The sequence below is a fragment of the Heliangelus exortis genome, chromosome 2 (assembly GCF_036169615.1).
Source record: "Heliangelus exortis chromosome 2, bHelExo1.hap1, whole genome shotgun sequence".
NCBI classification, from domain to species: domain Eukaryota; kingdom Metazoa; phylum Chordata; class Aves; order Apodiformes; family Trochilidae; genus Heliangelus; species Heliangelus exortis.
This window is the reverse complement of record NC_092423.1, coordinates 127354541-127374519: the sequence shown is the minus strand read 5'-3', so window position 1 is coordinate 127374519 and position 19979 is coordinate 127354541. Positions and strand designations below refer to the sequence as shown.

The following is a 19979-nucleotide window of genomic DNA, read 5'->3' as shown; positions in this document are numbered from 1 at the left end:
AAACAGAAAATTTAACATCTCGATAGAACTGCTTTTATCCCAATTATATTAAGCAATTAGGAAAAAATTATGGGAACAGACAAGTCAAAAATCTTAAAAGGATTCCCCTACATTTTCGAGATTTAAAATTGTCATGGTTATGTTGTTTTCTGTCCACTTATCACTGAAATAGTCATATTCTATTCTTCCTAGGCATCCTTATGAAGATGCAAGACATCTTGAAAATTAGTGCAAAGTGCTTCACTATTTTATTAGGCATTTTACATTTGCCCAAAATACATGACACTAGAAAAAAAATACTCAAGTTAATTTCTGTAAAGAACAGCATATATTAATGAAGTAGAAGAAATGGAGTAAAATAATTTAATGGAAGAACAGATTACTATACAAGCAGTTTTTCAGATTTGTCTTCTTGAAAAAGCTTCTTGGTATGTATCTTTTCAAATGTAACCATGAGTTTATGAAAAGCTTCAGTATCAAAAAGATGGTTCTCAAATAAGTGAAAAAACTTTTTTGAAGAACAGGAATACTTTTACCTGTGAAATCTGAAGAAGCAATGGAGAAGAAGAGATAGTGAAAAAGAAAGATGCAGAGCTAGTTAAAAGAGCTGGTGAGTCCTATGTTTACACACCACCTGCTGGTATCTTTGAGGTATCATAACTTGGTGAAACGTAATGCACAAGTGTAGATCCATAATGCAAAGGTGTGGGATTTTTAAAAAAATTAAATCAATCATTAGAGCAGGTGTAAACCTTCCTAATTTTACTTACTGCTTCTCTCTTTAGGTTCATATTCATTTCTTCCATATTGGTATCTGCATGTCCATGCACAGAGCGACCATGGATATAATAACCAAAGCAGCTGTGTGACAAGAGAAACACTGAAATCTAAAGAGATGGAGGGAAGAGAAGAATACTTTAATTAAACCTTACAATTTTATTTTTGAGCTTTTGAGTTCACAGTGGTGATGAAGAAGGCCAGCTCTTCTGCAAATACAAATGAGGCAGATACCAAAATAAATATGGCAGAAAAATCTCTAATAACTCCCTTACTGATTAGTTTTATCTATGCTTAACTAGAAACACACACCAGCGTCAAGTTTAATTTATCAACAGCAAGGATCACTACTTAATTCCACAAAGTAAAAAAATTAAAGCAAAGTTATTAACTTTTATTTTGATTCAATAGTTATTTCTGTGATACAATATATATATATGTCTGATTTCAGCTGAGCTCCTAGGAGACTGTATTTAATAGAACTTCATTCAATATGATACAATGCTTACATGCACACAAAACCCAAAATCATCTCTCTCTACAGCCATGCACTACATGGCTTTTCACAGAAGAGGAATAACCAAGGCTGGAACAGCTGACAAAAGGGGTTAATTTCTATATTTTTAAAACATTCTGGCCAAATGAGCTAATTCAACCAGTTGTGACTGCACTCTTCTGTATCTAAAAGGGATTTCCTTTAAACAGTAGAGGATTTGCAGTACAAATCTTCAAGACCCATATTTAAACTGAAAGGAAATAGTTTAGACATGACTAAATGAAATGAATGAAAACAGTGACAACTGTCCAGGAGAGATAACCACAAGATAGGAGTAGAAACTGAATGTAAATATATCAAATAAAGCTGAGACACCTGTGTCTGTAACATGAAAGTAGTAAATGCAAAGCAGGACAAAAAGAACAGCAGCAAATCCATCTTCTAGATAGCACCAATGAAGTGAGCTAGCAGAAACATCAACGTTGGCTAGTAGCTAATAATTTCTGATTAAATGAAGTGAATAAGTATTTTTTAACATTCCTAGAACTATCTTATGTACCATGTTATTAAACATGTTACTGTACAAACGAGACAATAAAATACTTACATTGCTCATGCAACACAAATCAACAAATTGTCTTATCTTGTCTTCAACATATCTTTCATAAACCACAGAAAAAAATATAACCTGAAATAAATCAGCCAAATTTTCTTTTATTAGTTGATCAGATTTGACTTAAGCAATTAATGTCACAGTTTCAAACACACAAAGACTTCTGTAGTGGCCATCATTGCATTGGACTCCGTGAAATTGGATTGACATTCTTCTCAGAAGTAAAAATGTAGCAATAACTTGTTTTTCATTTAACTGTGAGATGCTTCTAAGTTGTTTAAACAAAACAATGTAGTTACATAAATTCACATCTCAAGGGAATTAAAATCCTGGCTACAAAGTAAGAAGTCTCATAGCATAAAAGATTCATTTTGAGTTCCAAAAGTGTGCCATGCTAAAGCTGCTGAAAGTCTAGATCAAGCAAAACAGTTAAGAATATACCCAGAGCATACATAATATTGATGGCCTAAAGACATATTTCAAGAACCAGCTTTCAAGAACCAGTCTGAAATGCTAACTCAGTAAGTCCAGTGTTACACATACCTGTAAGAAAGCAATGGCCAGCCAGAGTGCAGCAGACACCCCAAATCTTAAAATACGGCTGGAAGGAGCTATGTAACTCTCAGTGCTTCTTGTAAGACTGGACGAAGAATCCATTAAAGCCAGGTTTGAAAATCCTACCACCTGAAGAGATAAGAGGGTCAATAAAACATGAGGCAATGAATAGTATTATTTTTTATTCTGTTGTTTCCATCATAATGGGAAGAAGAAAAAAATTAGGAAAAATGGACCTGAGAGCAGTGGCATGTTCACTATGATAGAATTCAATTTTGTGATCCTGTGCTATTGAGAAAAGAGAATGAAAAACATAAAACATATGTTTTGATACATAAATTCAAAACCAACTGCTGCTAGATCTCATGATAATCTCAGTGTTAAAACATATTTTTATTTGTTTTGTGGCTGTAAGAAACTGGGACTTTCTTGTTTTTATTGAACAGAAATATATTTCCCCCTACTGTCTCTATGGCTGAATCTATTTTAAACAAACAATCTAGAAGAGGTTCCCAAATAAAAAAGATGAGAGAAATACTCTTTGTAGAAGCACCAAGGAGGTGAAAATTTTATGAAAATCATTCAGAACTGAAGCTGCACCAAAAATGTATTGCACAACAAGTGATGCAATCACTGACCACTTCCCACAAGCAGACTGATGCTCAGCCAGTCCCCAGAAAATCACTGCCCTCGAGTTTTACTGATGAGCATCATGATACATGGTATGGAATACCTCTTTGGTCAGCTGGGGTCAGCTGCCCTGGTTGTGTTCTCCTTCCAGCTTCTTGCACAGCCCCAGCCTACTTGCTGGGGACCTTGACGCTCTGCAAGCACAGCTCAGCAATAGCCAAAACACTGGTGCAATATCAGCCCTGTTTCAGCCACAAATCCAAACCCTTTGGGTTGCTGTGAAGAAAATTAACTCCATCCCAGACAGACCCAGTGCCATGTTGAAAAGCTCAGTTTTGCTGCCAGAGTACTATCTCACAGAATCACAGAATGGTAAGGAAAGAGACCTCTCTCTGAGGATCATCTAGTCCAACCCCCCTGTCAGAGCAGGATCCCCTAGAGCTGCTTTGAGAGGAATACGTCCAGGCAGGTCTTGAATGTCTCCAGGAATAGAGACTCCACAACCTTGCAGGGCAATCTATTCCAGTGATGAGGTACCCTCAAAGTGAAGAAGTATTTTTTCATACTTAATTTAAATCTCTTTTATGCCAGCTTGTGTCCATTACCCCTTGTTCTGTCACTGGATACCACTGGACACCATCCTCCTGACCCCCACTCTTTAGGTATTTATAACATTGATAAGATACCCCCTCAGCTTCCTCTTCTCTAAGCTAAACAACCCAAGCTTTCTCAGCCTTTCCTCATAGGGCAGGTGCTCCAATCCCTTAATCATCTTAGTGGCTCTGTGCTGGACTCTCTCCAGTAGTTCCTTGTCCTTGAACTGGGAAGCCAAGAGCTGCACACAATACGCCAGGTGAGGCCTCACCAGGGCAGAGTAGAGGGGGAGCTTAACCTCCCCCAACCTGTTGGCCCTGCTCTTTTTAATGAAGCCCAGGATGGCACTGGCCCTCTTGGCTGTCAGGGCACATTGTTGGCTCATGGTGAGCCTGTTGTCCACCATGACTCCCAGGTCTTTTTCTCCAGAGCTGCTTTCCAGCAGGTCAACATTTAACCTGTACTGGTGCATGGGGTTGCTCCTCCCCAGATGGAGTATTTACACTTGCCCTTATTCAGCTTCATTTTGTTTCTGTCCACCCATCCAGGTCATGCTGGATAGCAGCACAGTCCTCTGGCGGATCACCCACCCTTCCCAGTTTTTATCAGTGAACTTGCTGACTCTATCCCTTTGTCCAGGCCATTGAGAAATATATTGAGTAAGACTGGACCCAGCACCAACCCCTGAGGGACACCACTGGTCACTGATCTGACTCAGCCCCACTGACAATGACTCTCTGAGGCAGTTATTAGGCACTTATTATCTATCACCAGGTGACCTTTACCCACCCAAGAAGGGGAACTGGGAAAATAAAAGAGACCCAGGGGTTGAAATGAAAACAGATGTAATAAACTAATAAGATATAACTAATATTAATCCAGATACTAATATGAAACACAAAGCCCATATAGTGGTCATGAGCTGGGCACTCCCAGCAGTGAATGCCAGATGTCAAACACTGTGACTACAGTTCCAGGTAGAGTGTGATGGTCACAGCAAGCAGGAAAGAAGGCCTTGGGGACAGAACAATGGACAGAGACCCTCCAGGGACAGCAGCCATTGAGGAAAAGCCCTGTCCCTAGCAAACTTCCCAATTTATAGTGAGAGTGATAATTATGGCATGGCATGGCATGGCATGGCATGGTACTTCTGTTGGCCAGCTTGGGTTATCTGCCCTGGGTTTTGCTCCTCCTAGCCCTAGTACCTGGTTAGCTCAAAACTGCTAAAGACACTGATCACTATGGAAACTGTCATACCACAGCTGGCCACAAACTAAAACAAAGTGTCTTATCAACTTATCAATCTCCTTCTTCTATGTTCCAACTTCCTCCAGCTATGACTTTTCCTGGCTTGTTTTCTACTACTGTACAGTTTGTCACCATGATTAACGAGAGCTGAGCAGACACTGCATCAAAATTGGGAACCCAACAAGATTGGTTTGGAGTTCAGAACAGAAGCTCTCCCTTGTACTGAGCAGCTGACTGCCATGTCTACTGTGCATTATAGTTCTAGGGAAACTACATTCCTGTCTCCAGCATGACAGTTTAAAAAGATTACCTGAGGTTTCCACCAACACCAGTTGTAGCCTATGCAGGTATCTTTCTTGACTTCATCCACTAGTGGCAAGAAAGGGATTCTCCAGAGGGAAATTCATGAGCAGCAAGCTGTTTATCACCCTCCACTATGAGTTACTAAACCCAACGAAGCCAGGCTGAGGAAGTTGGGGTTGTTCAGCCTGGAGAAGATGAGGCTCTGAGTGACTTTATAGCAGCTTTCTAATACCTGAAGGGGACCTACTAGAAAGCTGAGGTAGGACTTTTTTCATGGGTGTGTAGTGAAAGGGTTAAGAGGCAATGGTTTAAAAGCTGAAGAGGGAAGATTTAGAGTAGATATTAGGAGGAAATTCTATTCTGTGGTGGCAGTAAGGCACTGGCACAGGTTGCCGTGGGAATTAGTGAGAGCTCCACTCCTGGCAGTATATGGCTGGATGGGGCTCTAAGCAACCTGATCTAGTGACAGGTGTCCCTACCAGAATCCAGGTGATCTTTAAGGTCCCTTCCAACCCTAGCCATTCCATGATTCTAACCTAACCTCTCCCTTCTATGATACCAGGACGATGAAACGTAACCTGAGGATCCTGGTTAGTTTTCCCACTGTGCTCTTTCCTCCTGTTCCCATTTTGTAACATGGCACAGCTGTTGTTCCTGGCCTGTATTTACCAGCATTAAATATACGTATGTAGTGAACAAGGAAAGGTTTTTGGTTTTACTCTATTTAGTTTAAAATAAAAACAAGAACCTTAAAACCAGAAACATACAAATCAATACAAGTATTAAAAATACGTAAATGAATCTCACAAAGCCTGTAGCATGTAGCTGCTTATAAGAAAACCTCCCAAAATAAAAGCACATACCAAACCTCAGGAGAAACAAAGACAAGTGTTTTTTTAAAATTTAAACCCCTACTTCTCAGGTATCCTTAAGCTGCAACTGAAGGCATAATGCCCTGTTTTATGCCATCAGGAACAGAACTGGCACATTTCATTTCCTGCTTTATAAAATATGACTACAGCAAATTAGCAGGAAGGAAGCTCAGTGCAGATAAATAGGAAACCAGAAGTAAAGCTGTACACTGTGGCAGGTGGGAGGCAGTAGGCAAATAAAGAATTAAGTGTGTACACAGATTTATCAATCTCTTAAGCCATTTAGGGTAACTCATTACCTCAAAGAAACTCAAACAAAACTAACAAAGATCTCTAAGGTAATTAAAGGTTGGTTTGTTTTTTTCAAGTCTTCCTTAATGAAATGTTGCAATGAGTTACACATACCTACATATAAATTTAAAAAAATTATTAAAATAATTATTTTACTAAGTTACATGTTTTCAAGTGAATGTGAAGGTCATCCACTATTACCACAGACAATGCAGGAATTAAAAAACAGACTTTTATATTGTACTCTGGTTGTGAACCATAAGCAATTAATAACAGTAACAGCTGTAGTAATATTACCTCCAGAAAAAAAAGAACTGCAAGCACTTGAAAGAGGGGATTTATCTTCCTCACTGTCTGAATTTCATTCCATTCATTTGCTATGAAATATGTTCTCCATATGCTCACAGGTGCAGCAGCACTTTTAACAACACCTTCACCTAAGAAGAATACATAAAATAAAGCTCAGAAATTTAATACTTGATGGTACATCTGAATTTAACCAAAGCTGTTTATACAAACAAGCATAGTTTGTACTACCTTCAACTGCCTTAAGAACTTTTCCCTTAGGTCTTTCCCAGTCAATGAAGAAAATATCTACAGTAAGCTGTGAAACCAGCAAATGTAAGAATTGCAGAGCCTGAGAAAGAAAAAAGAGAAATTTAACAAGTAAGGACAGCAACAGCATATGGTCAAAGATGAAGAAATAGTCATTGCACATGTCATTCATTACTCAAAATAAGAAATATACTTGCCTATACTTGAAAATGCAACTTTGCTACCAACTTTTGATACAACTTTCTAAAAAAATTTCAAAGTGTAGCACAATGGTCAGTCATGGGATGATGTCCGAAGTAATGAAGAAAATACCAAATTAAAAAAAAAAGATTTTTTTTCTCATAACATATTAACCTCTATAATGAATTCATATTCAATACCAATAAATAATAAAATACTTGTATGTCCCATGAAGATAAAAGAGTGATCACTGAATAATGCAAGTATGCTTGAACATAATTACTGCCATCTATTCTCTTTTTAATCACAAACTTTTTAATCACTTATATACTGCTTTAAACAAAAGTACTTGCTTTTGTGATAGAGTATTATTTTATTTGGGTTGTTTTACACATTTATCCTTGAAAGAATAATTTTCCATAGATCACCTTCTTTAGACATTTGTTTGTCTATGGAAAAATGACTCAATCCTTAAAATAACTGTTTACATATATGCATGAATAAACTGAACTGTATAAGATGTCTAAAAACAAGCCTACTGAAAATATACAGAGGCATATGTTGCAATGTCTGTAATGCCAGTAGAAGAAAACATTTACCTTTAAACAAAATGCACATGCCAGATATGTAACAAAATCTTCTTCTTGAGAGGGAAGTGGTAAAAAGACAGAGACAAACTGCTGTGCCTATAATTGAAAAGTTATGATGAAACAGTGTGGACAGCACATGTAGCAGCATACTAAAAGCTTAACAGGGAATGTTTTGCAGAAAAAGGTCAATATGTAATGTGCAATAATACTGAATTTGTGAAGTATTTTAAGTGACTATTAAGCAGATGGCAAGTACAATGAGACCCAAGGAAAAGAAACAGGTAAACATAAAAATTAAGAACACAAAAGAGAATATGATATAGAACTTGCCTCGATAGTCTGACCAGAAAGGCAAAAAAAAAAAAAAAAAAAAAAAATTATTTTTTTGGTGGAAATATGTATGAAATTTTAATAGGTTCTCATAGGGCTCAAATCTGGAAAAACACTTACTTTGAAGAACACAAGCCAATAAATCCCTGTGCCCGCTGTGATGACAAAGAAAACGTTGGCAAGGTCTCCAGCATAAAACAGTATGAACATGAAAACTGTCTGCAATTATAAAAACAGGTTGTAGAGATCTGTAAAACTAATTAACTAATGTAAAACTAATTAAGTACATTTGTATGAAATGGTATGCTGTTCATACTAGAAGAAAGCTGACTACTGAAAAGTAGCCTTGAGAAAAATTTTCTACTATGGTCATATATTTCTGATATATTCACTACCTGAAAATCCTACATGCTGGCCTTTGTTCAGAGAATAATTAATCTGAAAACTAAGGCCACTTAACTGATCAGAATAGCTCTGTAAATAGCTTTATTTTTAGCAAAAGCATTTCCTAAATGATAACATCAGAAACCAAAATGCAAAAAAACCTACTTCCTCAAATGATCCTACCTCCAGCTCACAGTTCTATGCAGCTAGGCTGGAAATTATTTGCATTTCCTTAAGAAACAGAATAGTTGTATCACAGAGAATGATAGCAGAGGTCTCTTTAGAGAGAGGAAAGTGTGTCTCTTTTAAGGTTACTGTTTATACCAGCTGTTTATACCTGCAAGTCAATTACAGAGCTTCCTGTACGCCTCTTCCAGCCTGCAGTCCTGAGGAGGCACCATAACACTGCGAGCCCACCCAACACACCCAATGCAACCTGAGGAGAATGAAAAATTATTTGCAGTCTTTTAAAACCCCATAAAATGCAATTATATCACTATAGAGGCAAAGGGTAATACAACTTACATCAGTCTGAATCTGAGCCTCTGACTGATTCATCTCATAATTGACTGAGAAGGAAACCTGAATATAAAGATACAGAAAGTAAAATACAGAAAGTAAATACACACAGAAATTCTGCAATGCTACAACCACTACAGACAGTTGTAGTTTTCACACTTGTAGTTGGTGCAGTTGGCTACTATACAAGTACAATGTGTATCTTTTACTGTATACATCTGCTCTGGTGTGCTACATGTGCTCTGCTACCCTTGGTGTAGCTTTCACAACAGTAATGCTAGGGATGGATGTGGGCTAAGTGCAAGATACCAGCTGTACATAATTACAGACCTTTCAAATGTGCATAATTTTTTGTTTCCTGAGATACCAAAAGTCTGATGGTTTCTCTTTTATAAGTGTTGATTAAAAGTAACTTCAGTGTAATTACACCAATATGCAAAATCACATAGTGAGCTTTTATAGAGCTCAGACACCTTTTTTTCTCCCAGTATGAATTAAATGAAAATTGTCATGCAGCATCAAAATTACTCCCTCCACCTTAAATATCTATCTAACCTAAGACCTATTTTGGCTTTGGTTTAGAAGATTTGTACAAGGAAGAGAAATGTTTATCTTGGTTTGATAACATCCTGGCCTAAATGTTTTTTATTTCAAGGCTAAAGTTAACACAAGCATTACACTGAACAGTATTTTCAATTCAGCTTAAAAAAAAACAACTTCCAACAGAACTAAAAGTATGATTAACAGATCAGTTCAATTAAGATAGCACAAAGATCTCACCATCACACTCTGGGTTTCAGGCTTTTGGACAAGCACATCTGTGTAAGCAATAGTAAGGAGAGGAGGATAGATAGTTCCTGTCTGAGTACGGGACACCAGACGAATGCTGCACAAATACAGAGCATTATTTTTATTACAGAAAACGTATAAGTCGCTTGGAAAATATTGATTTAAACTCATACTGAAAGTACTAGATGAACAGAACTGCTGATCACCTTATTGTTATTTTGCTAGCAATTCGAATTACTCTTGGCATTTCTTCCAAGTCATTCTCTTTTCCACTTAGAGTATCCACCAAAAAAAATCGTCGGGTCAAAAGCCAGTTGTTCATATTACTGCCTTTGAAAAAAAATGGATTACATAATATTAAAAAACCTAATTCCACATACAAGAAGAATTTAATCTACTATAACCAATACATACAACTGTATGACATATTTAACTGTATTAAGAACATGAAATGATTTGTTTTCAACTTAAATTTCTTAATGAAATTGTATTACTTTATTAGTGCACATTACTGATAAGGTTGGTGTATGCAGCCAAAGTTTGCATTTAACACTATCAGAACTTGCCCATAAAATGTTAAGTTCTTGAACCAGAAACAAGCTATGTGGGTTTTAGCATCTTTGAAAACAATTCAGCAACAGTAATTAATACAAATTCTTTCTATTTAAAGTTATTCAGATTATTTAGATTCACATAAATGTTAATATGATAATCTTACCTTGATTAACAAACATTTCATTGTATTGAAGATTCAAATTTAAAACTGGCACAGCCCAAAGATACTGCTGTCCATTGTCACCATTATATTCAAGGAATAGGTCATAGAAGATTGGATTAGCAAAATCCAGTAAAATCTTGGAAACTGAAACTTGGCACTACAAGAAAGAAATGTTAAAATACAAGATCACTTTAGCCATTTAATGATTTTTTCAAGTTGTACAGGATTCTTCCCCTACAAAATTATTGTGGAATCTGTCCTAGTTCTTTGCAAAAGACAAGGCATTCCGGATATTAAGTATATATATAGCATATATAAATATACACAAGCTCAAGTGTTTTATCTCCTCTCCCTTTCCTGGTGTTTAGTAAGGTGTGAAAACTCTAATAGTTTTTCCCATAGTAAAGACAGCTAAATATAATCTCTTTCCTCTGTTCCATTAAAACTTGCCTTCAATCTCTTTATTGAAAGGACTGAAATCAGGGAATACATTAAAGAGTTAACAGGGACAACAAAAAGGCATGGTATGATTGGATAGAAGTTCTTTCCAGAAGAAACTTGGCCAAAGATGGAGACAGGAAAATTAGAAGTTACAATGCAAAGCATGTAACTGCTGGAATAGAGGCACTATGCTTTTCCACTGATAAGTCAGCAGCTTTATAAATACAAATGCCAGCCCAATTTGTTTTGATTGTCCTATGCAGTTTCATGATGTACATGTAAATAATTTTTTAAAAATACATTTATATCAGTCAATAATAAAGAAATTAAAATAAGCAACTTCCACAAGTTGTTTCTTTCACAAGAAAGAGGTTCATGTTGCATCTTATGGCAAATTTCCAGAGGTCCTTTAATATACACTGAATTACTGATGACATATAAAACAACTTAATTAAAAATTCAGTTTAGTATTTTATCTCTTACTTACACTTTGTTGATAAGTTGTTCCAAATGTGTAAGCTGCATTCAGTTTAGTCTGAGTATCAGGACAAAGCTGAACAAAACATAATTATAATTAGGTTAATTGATAGGTATCTCACATGAAACATTCACAGGTATGGCAAACAATTTAGGCATTCACAGTTCTAACAGAAGATATTTTGTTCTATTTTTTAAGAAAACAGGGCTTGACTTTGAAGATCAAACATGACTATTTATTGTACTAATATTGGTGGTTTTAAAATGCTGTTTTAGTTTACCCATACTTATTTTTCAGTTTCACCACTGAAGTCAAAACTTGTGGACAGCAGCATCCAACTAGGCAAGAAGAGCCTGGGGACTAAGTGTTCAACACCCTGTGCTGCCTCAAGCTTTATTAGGACCCCTTTCTCTTAAGCAAGCATTCTACTAAAAGCTCTGCATTTAGGAAATTAATGTGTTCCAATAAACCCTAAAACGAGAATGTCAGAATGTCTCATTTTCTATGCACAGTAATTGGCTTAGTAACCTGTTTTCTCAGACATTAGTTTTCCTTAATATTTGAGAGGCAGTTGCAAGACAGTTTATCCTGAAACAATAACAAAAGAAACAGCAGTTACTTTCTAAATCCTGAAAGTCAGCTGCTCTTCTGTAGATATTACAGGATTTGAAGTGATGTGCTCTAAGAGTGACATGAAGAGCCTGGAAAAGGACACAGACAATTCCCAGTTGTTCCTGCTATTGTTGCCTGTCCAGGGAATTGCTCAAAGTGTCTAGATCATGACTGGACTACTAAACAAATTCAAGTCTGTAATATGTTTCACAGCTGCCAATTTCTGCTGTTAGGCTAATTACTATTGTGTTTTCCACTTGCTTCTCTGAGTTTTTCCCATCCTCTAGAGCACGGCACTGCTGAAGTAGAATGTGCAAGTGCTGCTGAAATCTGAGGGCAGAGTGTCCAAGGGTATTAGGAATCCTCTAGCCCACATTCCCAGATTCTGTGTAAAGTCTGCCAGCAAGTTTTTATATCTTCCTGTCATGTAAAAGCCAGGGAGATGCAGACCAAAGTGCATATTTTATATTAAAACCAAAAGAAATAAACAAACAAAAAATCTCATAAGGACTGAAAGATGAAGGGGTGATAGATCAGCTTTCCCACCTCTCTTGGTAGTGACATTATTACTGATTTGCTTTGCCTACAATAATGTGTGAAAACAGGTGACAACATCCAACAGGGAAATACACCCTGAATTTTTTACAGAAGTGTGTAGACTGATAAAGAATGTATTTTTCTCACAAAGAAAATACATTTTCTAATAATAAATTACATACATGGGTAACTGTATGCTGAATGGAAGAAAGAGACAGTTGATTCTAAACAACTAGTGCTTTTCTTCAGAGCTTTCCAATATTCCAGATTTATATTGGTCCAATGGATGAGGGCAATTTTGCTGAATTTATACTTTTTATTCTGTTTAAATCATCGTGAGCAGGAATTAAGAGCTATTTTCCTTAATCTAGCTCTATGTTTGTCTTAGAAAATGTCACTAAGATTGTAACCAGACTCCTGGCCTTTGTCATAAATTTGGCTATCAGAATATTATGATATCAAAAAAAAGGTAATTAAAATTGAACATACCTGTAAGATGCCTCCTTCCAAATTTTGCCACTTAAGAAACTTTCCGGTTGCATCAAAAGATGCTGCAATAAATTGCAGCTTTACATCCTAATGATGAGAAAAGATAAAGAAACAGTAAACATAAGTGGACATATACATTTTAGGGACTGCTGTCTCATTGCTTGATGTTTCCCTAAACTTCCAGCATAATGCTTCAGTTTTTCCCTTGGTTTTAGGTTTTTATATTGGTTTTGGTAGTTTATATTTGGTTTTATATTTGGTTTTGGTAGTTTATTTTTTAAAAAACCATACTATTCTACAGCTTCATTGGTAAAATGAAAAAAGTTCCAAAGGAACTTCTATATAAGTAGACATGCCCTAGATTAATAAGAAAACTGAAAGATTCCAGGCTGGGATCTTGAGGTCTTCCAGGACCTCCAGTGTTCAGAATAATGAGTATTCCAGTTGCTAAAACAGAAGCTGCATTGTATCGTTTTTAAATAAAAAGAAAATATGGCTGAAAAAAACCCTACTGTTTTATTATAAAACCATAATTTTATTTCTGAGCCAGTAAAAACACTTCAGATAGATCTGGCAGCATAACTGACAAACAGGTTATCTCACTAGGTGTACATACTTTCTGTGATTACCTTACCTTGAATAAACTATTCCAGTTTTTCTTATTCATTATTTTAACTTTAAAATGAATTGCTAAAATAAAATGGTTGATTCCTTCCTAGAACTGTGGCAGTTAACAAGATACTTAAGAAATACATCCCTTCCAGGGATGGATACCTGGCTTTTCTTTTTATCCAGTTCTCTGTAGGAACAGGAAAAGGCTGGAATAATAGACTGAATGCATTGATGATATAACTGTACTTGTAGAGATTTGCAACAAAGATACTAAGGCTAGTATAAATGAAGAATGGATAGAAAAGTATGTGTAAGCACCAGAAGCACCAGAAGGAAAGGTGCTGTAATTATTACTGTATAAAATTACTGTAAAAATTACTGTAAAAACCAGTAATGCTGTGCATTACTGCACAGCAATAATGTAGAATGCTGTTCCCAGCAACACAGTTAAGAAACAGGTTCTGATAAAAACCGTGGCATGGGCAACATATCAGCAAAAGATACCTTGGCATCAGGAGAAGGACAGGAAAGTTTCAGCACATCACATATACCCCTTTTTTTCCAGTTAGCTCACTAGGAAAGCTTACAAGAGGATGTATATATCTCAAATGAGGAAAAAAGTCCATCTTTCCCTCAGGTTTATGGAGACTGAAAGACACAACACTCTGAAGCAAAGGACAGTGCCAAAACTATTTATACCTAAGGAGTATAAAGGATTTGTCTAATTACTAGCTCATCGCTGCCAATCCAGAAGAATCCTGGGGACATAATAGCTGGCATGTCTTGTTCCTTTTGTCACACACAACTGATCCTGGTCAGACATTCAGGCAAGCACATCTTAGCCTAATGAGAATGCAGGTTTGAGAGTGTCAGCAAAATAAATGTGTGAGCAAGTGAATAAGTCAGTAAGATAATCTTACCTAGAGGCTTTCTGCATATATATCCACTCCCTCTTCCAAAAGATCTCACGTAAAGTTTTGTTACACTAACTTACTAAAAACTGTCTTTAGTGCAGCCATATCTGCAATCAATCTATACCTCTTTGTGCAATTATGTCCTTTTCCTAGTGTCTGTTTCCCTATGTCTACTACCTAACACCTACCTTATCTGTTCCTTTAAAGCTGAAGACTGTAGGGAAATTATTTGCCTCAAGCACTTGGGATGCTAGTCCTGGTTGATCACCGTAATATAGCCATGGAAGATTATGCCTCCTGAAAACAATTACAATGTTTTTTCTAAAGACACATAGAGTTTTTCATCAAAGAACATTTAGAATAATAATTCCCATAACACATTACTGAAGACCAAAGTTATGGAAAAGGAAACTTACCAGAAGGCTATTGAATGAACATTGCCTAACCTTGCTGTATTGACATAAATATACTGAAATAAACCACAGGCATCCATCCTTGAAGAACTCAAGGAGTTCATATTCATTACACACATATTTCCAAGAGCTTGGCATGCTGTTAGATTGGAGTACAACTGCAGTGGAGAAACACAAGAACATGGAAGAGTATTTATTTATCCCTCCTTTTGGTGAGGAAGTCATAAAATTATCTTTCATATGCCACTCATTTTCACTTGAAAGTGAGATCTTGTTTTATCAACATCTAATATGTTGTTTCAGCTACTCAGATTCTGTATTTTTATAGGTTTGCAGATAGCAGCATGAACTCAATGCTCTCACTTTTCCTGTTTATTTTAGTTATGTCAGCATGGTAGTATGATGTAAGAGAAATGTCAAAATCTCCATTTAGAAACAAAGTAGGAATCAAAATGTTCAACATCCCTTAGGCTGTGTGACGAAGATGATTCCATCAAAGACTGAAGGCTAACAATTATAGTTCCATATATCACAAATACCATCTTTTCAGTTTTAGTACTTTTCCTGTTCTGCTGTTCCTAAACTGTGTTGTTTTTATATCATTGTTCAGTTTTGGAAAACAAACCACTGCCATGTGATAGAGAGAAGGGATGTCTGGCATCTGTGTGCTGTGATCAATGCACTGGTATTCATTTTCCACCATCTCCTGCCTTTGTGTGGATGAGATCAGTCACATTAAGGCAGCACCTCTGAAGGGCTGAGCAGGCTGAGGAAGACAGGCAGGATAAACTTATCTAGGTGACAAGGATAGTATCACTTTATGAAAAAAAGAATGGGATAAATAGGAGAACACATCTCAGAGCTGTGTGTATGAGATGGCAATGAGATGAGCCACAAAGGTGATGTGGGGAAAGTACTGAACAGAAAGAGCTGTGCTGCAACACTGACAGAGAGAAAGCCTGTCAGCCTGGGAACTTGTCCTGGGAATTAGAAACATCCTTGAGAAGTGCAGCTGGCTACCTAAACACCAGAGACATCCTGAGATGCCACTGATAATGACTAAACCAAGGAGCTGTAACACCAACTTACTATCTGGAAAGGTGAAAAATATTCAGGAAAAGAGGAAATACATTTTAAGAAAGCCAATGCTATTGGCTGTTCTAGCTGAAAGAGAAGAAGAAGTTTGGAAAAATAAAAACTGGTCTGAGAGAGTATAAAACATCATCACCTATTGGCTGATCCAGGTGGTACAGTCCTACACCCCTTATGCCTCTACAATATAAAAATTACTTATTTTTCACCTGAAATGGAGAGTGAATCTGTCTGTCTGGATCTCTCTCTCTCACATACCCAAGCACACAGAGAACTCCCTCTGCAGAAACTTTTATATGAGCTCTTCTAGGCAGGTTACCAGAGCATTGCTGGGGATGCCTCCCTGACTCCAGACTCTGCAATGCAGATCATATTCAAAGCAAAGCTTTGTCCATAGTTTATTTCAAGTCCCTGCTCCTGGGAGCAGTTTGAGGAGCACTGTACTGGTCTTGTTTTGAATAATATATCCACACAGGCACTCACATAGGTAACTGACCATAAGTATATTTGCTACTTTACTAGTCATAATTTTGTAGTTATATGTAATATCGAACTATATGTTTGCTATAATATTGAAATATATATTGGAATACATATATATTTACTTTATTAGTCATTAGTATACTCACTTTAACAGTGGTAATTTGTACTAAACCATAATAAAGAAATGCAGGAAACAAAGACTCAGTGTGCTTCTGTACTACAGTTTGCCATGAACCCATTGCTGTGATCTCTATTCACCAGCAGGCCAGGTAATCCTTTGGGTTGTGACAGACTGGGAGAAAAGGTGGGGCCTGAGAAGTTACAATCTGATGATGTGAGGAATGTGGAAGGGAAATCAGGATGTGTGATAATAGATTTGGTAAAAAGGAAGCAGAGGCACATCCCCTACACAAACTTGCATGGTTCTGTTGCTTCAGCTACTCTTCCACCCGTGGTTGCTCCCACCCAGACCAATGTAAAGGTAAGTAACACTTGCATATACAAATCAAATCAAAGCTAAACATGATGCTGCTATGGTTATCCTTCACCACAAAAAGGAATTATTAACTGAAAGGCAAATGAAAGAGTTAAAGACCAGCTGCCAATGAAAACTGATTATGTAAAAAGTTAATTTTCTGAGTGATCCCTTCCTGGATATACTTAGTAACAGTTCACATGCCTACTAACTACTGCAGAACTTTTTCTTTACAACCCTTCCCCTTGTGAAGATTTCAACCCTGAAGACTTGCATAAACATTGACTAAAGACCAATAACCTTTCTAATAATTCTGTGTATATTCTTTTTTATCTACTCTCATCTCTAAATAAGATTATTTAAAAATAAGCAGCCTAAATTTCAAAAAATAAAGTGCATGCTTTTACAGAAAGTTTTGCTTCTATATAAAAGAACAAACTGCAAACATGAAACTCACCCAACAGGCAGAGGCTGAGGACTGCAAGTTTTTCAGAAACCATGCTGATGTCAATGTTATACCCTGCAAACAAGGAACTACTTCACTGTCATTGGTCAGAACAATTTATCTGTAACATAACAGTCTGGAAAACTGTATCAGCTAGAAGATGCTATTTATTATTTTCTAAAAGCTTTTTGTTCTTTGTAAATATCTAAATCAAAACAGCTTAGTTCAAAACACAACCATAATGAAACTAACTTTCTTCACATGCCTAAATTATACAAAATATACATAACAAGAGCAGAAATATTTACATTTTTAATATGGATACTGTGACAAAAGAGTTTTCTTTATTGCACAAGGAAAGTACTAAGAGTTTCACGAGTAAAGTGCTGACTGTGTGGTAAATTTAAACTCAGCACCAAATTTGCCAAATTAAATATTTCACAATCTGCTAATATATACTTCTATATACTACTCATATATGAACTAAGCATAGCTTTCATACATACTGTTAGCAACTAAAAAGGCATGTTTCCAATAAAATATTATTTAGAAGAAAATAATGGCAGGACCAATATTTGCTGGCAGGAAAACTGAAGACTGCTTTTTCCTCTCTTTAAAGCAGTAGCATTTAATTAATTTAAGAATCATTTACTGGCCACAGAGCATTTCCTGAATTCAGAATTACACAGAAACCAGTCCTAACTTTGAGCAGATTTCACAACTAATACAAAATCATTATCTAAAACAATGAAAACATCTTCATTCTTCTCAATGGAACATATTTTCAATAATAAGCCTGAATTGGCTATAGGAGTGCAGCTATTTCACACACAATCTCAAATTGTGTAGCTGTCCATTTCCTTCTATCAGCTTAAATCGTTTGACAACAAAAACATCATTTCAGGCTTTTTATCTTCTCTCAGATATTTTATACAATACCATTTTTACATATTAATGAGAAAAGACATTAAAAAAGCACAGAGGCCCTAATGGACTCTTCTGCGTATTTTTCTGATAAAAGTGTGTGTCTTAAATCCACACAATGGACCACTAACTACTTCTTTTGGTACTACATTTAAGTATATTACTATCCTTTTTCTGTTTCCAAGAGGGCATGAACTTTCTTAAATATAGTCCATTAGAACAATACTTCCCTGGTCTACACGTCTGCATTTATTTTGATGCAAATTACCTTGCAACCACAGTGATCAGACAAATGACCACCTTTGTTTTTCAGGAATGGAATTGAAAATACTTAGTGAAAGTAAATAATCAGATAGCTTCAAAATGTTTTAGAATAAAGGCACTTACTAGCTGTCCAAAACGAACAGTTGCAACACCCTTTGGGGGTAAGCTTTCTCTAGCACTGAAACACAATCCTCCAGTCTGAAGGAAAAAGCAAACAACAAACCAAAACAGAACATGAATAAAAAACGTTTTTCAACATAGCTTTTCTTTAAGCTCCACTATAACAGGTATTCTTCTACTTACTAAAATGTTTGGGCTCCTGCAGTCACAGGACTTGCTCACATTGATGAAGGTTTGTTCACATCTTACACACCTGTGGATCACAAACGTGAAAAAAGCTCTTAAAATGTAGTTAACTGAGATTTAGTACTCAGTGAAAGCTGATTGTGCAGTATGCCTGGCAACACTGTCAGCGTCTTCACTAGTTCTAACTTAAATCCTTAAGCCCTTCCCAATTTGTTTCTACTGCCAGTGAAGCTGAAATGAAGCTATTAATTACCAAAATAAGAATTCTGTTTCTCCTTGCAATCCAAAGCCTGCTTAAAGACACTAAAGAAAACCAAACAAACCAACAAAGCTACTTATCATATAAGGACTTCAGTGAACACAAAACATTTTGTGAGTATGATGTGGGATTGAGGATTTCCAATTCACTGCTTTAAAAATCTGTCTCCTCAAGAATATTCTGTTTAAACAAAACATGTCATGTTTGAATTAATCACTCCAAAATTAAAATAATACTCACCTATTTCCTGACTCATCTGAAGCAGAGAACGACTGCTCACTTCCATTACAGTGTATGCATAGTGCTTCGTTCAGTAAAATGCCATCAACACTTCTTTCCACTAACAGGAAAAGAAAAGCAACTGTGATAAAATTGCAGAATGCACAGTATATCACAAAGGTTAGGAAAAGTGTGAAAAAAAAAGTGTCCACACAGATCTAAAATCAATGCAAAGATTTTATTCAGAAAAAAAATCAGACCACACCTCGCAAGTAACATCCACTACAAATGCACATTCATGGGCATTCTTTATAGCTGTGCACATGCATTTTTAGTTTTAATGAGAAATGCAGTTTTTCATGTCCAGTTTTGTTGTTCACTTAGTTATTTATTCAGAAATTCAAACCAAGACTGTAAAGCTGAAACTCAAAACACTGATTTTCCAAAATAACCCCACCAAATTTTAATTTTAGTCTGAAATGATTCATGCAAATGTCACAAATTCAAAATTTCAAAATTCTACCATTCAGCAGCTACATAATTTGGCAGAAGATTTCAAGCCTAATTATTAA

The 19979-nt window shown here is 36.3% G+C and overlaps 1 protein-coding gene across 5 annotated transcripts in view; it reads right to left on the bottom strand.

Annotated features, from left to right (window-relative positions):
• TMEM67 (transmembrane protein 67) overlaps positions 1-19979 on the bottom strand; it is a 33492-nt gene that overhangs the window by 7381 nt on the left and 6132 nt on the right. For 3 of the 5 annotated variants that reach the window (XM_071737942.1, XM_071737941.1, XM_071737939.1), the window contains exons 4-24: positions 19429-19528; positions 18927-18996; positions 18747-18821; positions 17448-17510; positions 16030-16104; positions 14944-15098; positions 14716-14824; positions 13002-13088; positions 11373-11438; positions 10445-10601; positions 9933-10056; positions 9718-9823; positions 8944-9000; positions 8756-8854; positions 8155-8253; positions 7714-7800; positions 6917-7016; positions 6677-6816; positions 2430-2570; positions 1881-1961; positions 771-887 (exon numbers count right to left, since the gene is read on the bottom strand). In XM_071737942.1, the coding sequence (XP_071594043.1) occupies positions 771-887; positions 1881-1961; positions 2430-2570; positions 6677-6816; positions 6917-7016; positions 7714-7800; positions 8155-8253; positions 8756-8854; positions 8944-9000; positions 9718-9823; positions 9933-10056; positions 10445-10601; positions 11373-11438; positions 13002-13088; positions 14716-14824; positions 14944-15098; positions 16030-16104; positions 17448-17510; positions 18747-18821; positions 18927-18996; positions 19429-19528 (2108 nt within the window). The remainder of the gene's footprint in view (positions 1-770; positions 888-1880; positions 1962-2429; positions 2571-6676; positions 6817-6916; positions 7017-7713; positions 7801-8154; positions 8254-8755; positions 8855-8943; positions 9001-9717; positions 9824-9932; positions 10057-10444; positions 10602-11372; positions 11439-13001; positions 13089-14715; positions 14825-14943; positions 15099-16029; positions 16105-17447; positions 17511-18746; positions 18822-18926; positions 18997-19428; positions 19529-19979) is intronic. The other 2 variants (XM_071737943.1, XM_071737940.1) reach the window with 1 other exon arrangement.